We start from the raw sequence: 4,279 nt of genomic DNA, 5'->3' as shown, positions 1-4,279 counted from the left end.
GTTAAATTTACTGTGAAGGTTTATTACTGTCACTTTGGGAAAACTGAGAATACTTTAATCATTCACTGGTCTCCCCTCACAGCTGTAGCTCACAGTACAGATGTTAGACCAGCTGGTATCCAGCGTAAAGGCAAACTTCAACGCAATTAATTCTATTCATTTATTTTTTCACAATTGGTTTCCAAATATTAAAGCACAAATACGAATAAAAAGTTGAAGCGAAAAATGGATGCAAATTAGAATGACAGAATGACAAATATCAAGAAAAAGTATCTTTTTATTTATAAAAAAAAAATTGGCCAGCAAATGGGTTAGCTGTGCATGTGTGAATGAAACTCTAGTTAATATAACAACCATCATTTTCACAGCCTTTCTCAAAATTATACACCAGAATATAAAAAACACAGTTCCGTGGACAAAAGTTAGAGCATGATGCTCGGTACATTTTGCATTGGGCATCCCACAGAACATTACAAACCAAGGCTGAAAGGAATGATATCAAATTTAGGATATACTCAGGAGTAAGTTAGCTGTAGGATTCTCTGGTGTTGATTACTGGTTGTGTGCTGCCTGAAGTATGTTAATCATTTTTTCATACTGAAATACTGACAAGAAGCGTTAGAAGGCACAAAAACGTTTTGCATGAGACTGCAGCATTGAGTTGCCACTTGATGGTTGATGAGATAAATATGGGCAAATACGCACACTCTCTTCATTTCCTCCTTTAACACTAAACAGTCTTCTGTGAGTAACTGGTGAATTCAAAAAAATTTGAAGAGTTGATTAAGTATCATATCGTGTGTTTTACGTCACGGGATATGTATCTCTCTCACAAGGAAATGGCTCACACATACAAGAGCACTTTATCTTCCTGACACACACATAGATGCATGTACGTATAGCCTACATGTTCATCCACGTATACAGGTCCAGCTGACATGTCACTCAGAGTGTGTGGTGTTATTTTACCCCATTTCCTTTAACCCTAGATCATGACTAATCGCAATTTGCCAAGCATAGCTTTCAAACACCTGTTCTGTCCTATGCGAGCATTTTAGGCCAGCTCTGTCTGCTTGCAACTTGGAATGGAGATGTTACTGAAAAATGGTCTTCAATGGAATGATATTGAAATTGTTGTACTTGTCCTTCACTTCATTTACCTTGTTTTCATTAAAAACCAAACACCACTGTAAATAACCAAACCCACATTACATGTGTTTATCTACTTAAGAACAAAAGAAAAACAATAATGCTTGAACATAAATACATATAAGACTTTTTATGCCAAAATGACACTATAAGATTTATAAGAGCCATTTAGTTAAGACTGATCGACAGATGCAAATGCGGTGCGGTATAGCTCTGACCATTAAAGTAAATTTCACTGCAAATTCACATAATCGGTCCTGTGTACGTTCTCCAATGTTTCCTGCTTCTCCATCTGCTTCTCAACAGAATTGAGCCAAAGTGTTTCTCCTACCCAACTCGGTGGCAGGCTGTTTGCTTTACCTCAAGTGCTCACACACGTGCAATCTTAAACTGGAAAAGATGGGGGATAGGTGACATGTCCTCATGGAGGAGTTTTGGCTCACCAACAACACAATTTGTCTTTGTGTAAAAAAAAAAAAAAATCAGTGTTTTTAATCGCAGCGATATAACTTTGTATAAAATCAGCAGGCACTTTTTTCTTTTGTTTGTTTCACGTTCAAATGGTCACAGGAAGCCTACTACACACACTTCTCCACCTGCTCCTTACTTCCTTCATTAGTAGTGCATCAATCTGAATGAGTCTCTGGTGCGAACTGACTGTTTCTTGTCCCCTCAGGGACGAGACAGCGTGGTGTAGACGGGCTGGTCCCAGCTTGAGGCGGTGGGGCTGTGGGCAGGAGCCATGGACAGACTGTTAAGGATCGGGCTGCCGTAGGGCCGCCTGGATGAGTGAAAGTAGGGGTACTGGTAGAGGCTAGAGGGGTAGCCGGAGTAAGGGTTGTAATAGTTGGAGCTCTGGAGATCAGTATAGTCACACTGGGAGCTGGAGAAAGAGGCTGCAGCCGAGGCAGCTGATGTGGCCGAGGTGACACAGGCCTGGCTACTGTAGGAGCCGTAATCAGAGTGTGAGGGTGACCCGTGGGAGTGCTCGCTGTAGTGGCTGGGGCTCAGTTGCTCTGTTTTAATATGGAGCCGGTGCTGGCCCACCTCGCTGGCGGAGGGAGCAGAGGAGGACATGGTCCCCTTGCGGGTCCATGCTGAACCATTGGCACCTGCATGGTTGTATGAGGAAGTATAAGAGCCACCAGGGGCTGGAGCCTGCCCGTGGCTGTGGTCTGACGGCAGTGTGGAAGAGCCCGACGCATGGCCGTTGAGGGGGAGGTACTGGTCAAACTCGTGCACATCGAAGGTCTCCATGTTGCTGATGACATCAGTGCTGAGCTCAGAGATGTCTACGTTGCTGAAGTCAATGTTTTGCCTGTTGTTGTCAACAAGACGACGGCCTTCATGTTTCAGATCTTGCTTCACCCCATGGTGCAGGTCTGTTTTGGGAGTAGTGGGTGGTGTAGGGGGACCGTGGGGCTGTCCTGAAAAATAATACCAGAAATAAATCGTGAATGTTCATCACTCCTATGATTCAAACTATTCACAACAGCCAAAACATATTGAATTCCTACAATAAAACTCACAAACTAGACATCATACCTGCATGTTCAGGGTGGTGGTGTCCATCAGTCAACCCTGCCAGTCCTCCCATCCCTGGTTCAGCTTTATACATGTGATGTGCCAGTTCTGCTCCTGAGTCTGAGTCGCTCTGGCCTGGTTTCATATTCTTCCGTCTCCTTGGCTGGTACTTGTAGTCTGGATGATCTTTCTTGTGCTGAACCCGGAGTCTCTCTGCTTCATCTACAAATGGCCTCTTCTCACTTTCTGAGAGCAAACTATGGTGAAAACAAATTATAAAACATTAAAATGGGTGCAGTCAAACTAAACTAAACATGAAAGGATGAAATTGTTACATAGCTAAGGTCCCTTTAGAGCATTTTTTATTTACTGTCATGAGGTCAGAAGAAAATGGCCCTTTTTATATATTTTAAATCATTTACATGCAAAATCTAAACTTTTAGAAATGTAATCCATAGATTAAATTTGTTAAAGCTGCTAATGTTATATGCCCAAATCTACAGTCATGACCTCTGAGTGTCCTCATAGTTTCCTTTTAATGTTATTGATTAACACTCTTCTCCCTGCGTTTCTCTATAATAAAATCAAATAAAATGTTGTCTTACCGCCACAGTTTTCCCAGAGTCTTGCTCAGTTCGGCATTGTGCAGGTGTGGATACTGATCCGCAAGCTTTCTGCGGGCCGCTTGCGCCCAAACCATGAAAGCATTCATGGGTCTCTTGACGTGAGGTTTGTTCTTCAGGGATCCATTGCCCCTCACGGGCATAGGCACCAAGGACCAGTCGTACCCCTTGAGGACCTGAGAGACGGCATCCCGTATGCAAGCCGGAAACCGGTCGTCATCCTCCGAGTCTATTTTCTTGCCCAAACTGGCGAGCAGGGATCCTTGGCCGTCGGAGCCAGTTGGTGAAGACGGAGCATCGGAGTCGGACTCGTCCTGGGACATGGAGCTGTTTGTGCCAGATGGACTACACGGCTGGTCGCTGCCACATTTGTCATGCTCCTCTGTCATTTTTAACATTACTTGCTCAGCCCCTTGGGGATGAAAATCCGAAAAAGTAATCTTCAGTTAAAAATCAAATGTTACCAATTGAAGCGCGCAGCAATGTGGCCAGTGCACCTTTTACGCACGGTGCGCCACAGTAAATTCCTTCAACAATAACAGTCTATGTGAGTCCGTTGTTTTCTTTCACCTTCCCAGTTTGTTTTTCTGTCTTCGTGAGTGTTGTTTTCCTATGCTGTCATGGGAGGTGCAGTCGTGAAAGTTGTGATCTACAATGTGAGCTGTGGAGCTACACGTTACAGCAACTTGAGTTGGAGTTTTAAAATCGTCACTCCACCCTCTGCTTGGGATTGGCTGAAACAAATCACTTGCCCGCCATTGGTTCACTCTTTTCTGTGGGTTTATAATTTTCTTTTTCTTTTTTATTGGTGACACGTTGTGTGACAAACAATTCTATAATGCTGTAAGTAAATGTAGTGAGTTCAGAAATTACTCAAGTGTTAAAGAAACAACGTGGATGTACATTATTTTGCTATTATCAGTACAGAAAATTCAAACATATTCAATCTGTCAACACATCACTAACATTCGGTAATATGATCA

The 4,279-nt window shown here is 43.0% G+C and overlaps 1 protein-coding gene across 1 annotated transcript; it reads right to left on the bottom strand.

The window, feature by feature from the left end:
- Positions 1-259: 259 nt before the first annotated feature.
- On the bottom strand, positions 260-3,972 carry LOC117958097 (transcription factor Sox-8). The gene is made up of 3 exons (XM_034894358.1): positions 3,279-3,972; positions 2,695-2,930; positions 260-2,576 (listed from the first exon to the last, which is right to left on the bottom strand). Exons 1-3 carry the CDS (start codon positions 3,692-3,694, stop codon positions 1,822-1,824), a joined length of 1,407 nt encoding a protein of 468 aa, XP_034750249.1. The 5' UTR covers positions 3,695-3,972; the 3' UTR covers positions 260-1,821.
- Between the last annotated feature and the right edge of the window lie 307 nt (positions 3,973-4,279).

The sequence above is a fragment of the Etheostoma cragini genome, chromosome 15, assembly GCF_013103735.1.
Source record: "Etheostoma cragini isolate CJK2018 chromosome 15, CSU_Ecrag_1.0, whole genome shotgun sequence".
NCBI classification, from domain to species: Eukaryota; Metazoa; Chordata; class Actinopteri; order Perciformes; family Percidae; genus Etheostoma; species Etheostoma cragini.
The sequence above is the reverse complement of the archived record's forward strand: the minus strand, read 5'-3'. Positions and strand labels throughout refer to the sequence as shown.

Coding starts and splice junctions, on each gene's coding strand:
- LOC117958097 (XM_034894358.1), bottom strand. CDS start 3,694: ATGTTAAAAATGACAGAGGAGCATGACAAATGTGGCAGCGACCAGCCG. Junction 2,931..3,278: donor ACTCTGGGAAAACTGTGGCG/GTAAGACAACAT, acceptor TTTTCACCATAG/TTTGCTCTCAGAAAGTGAGA. Junction 2,577..2,694: donor CCACCACCCTGAACATGCAG/GTATGATGTCTA, acceptor ATTATTTTTCAG/GACAGCCCCACGGTCCCCCT.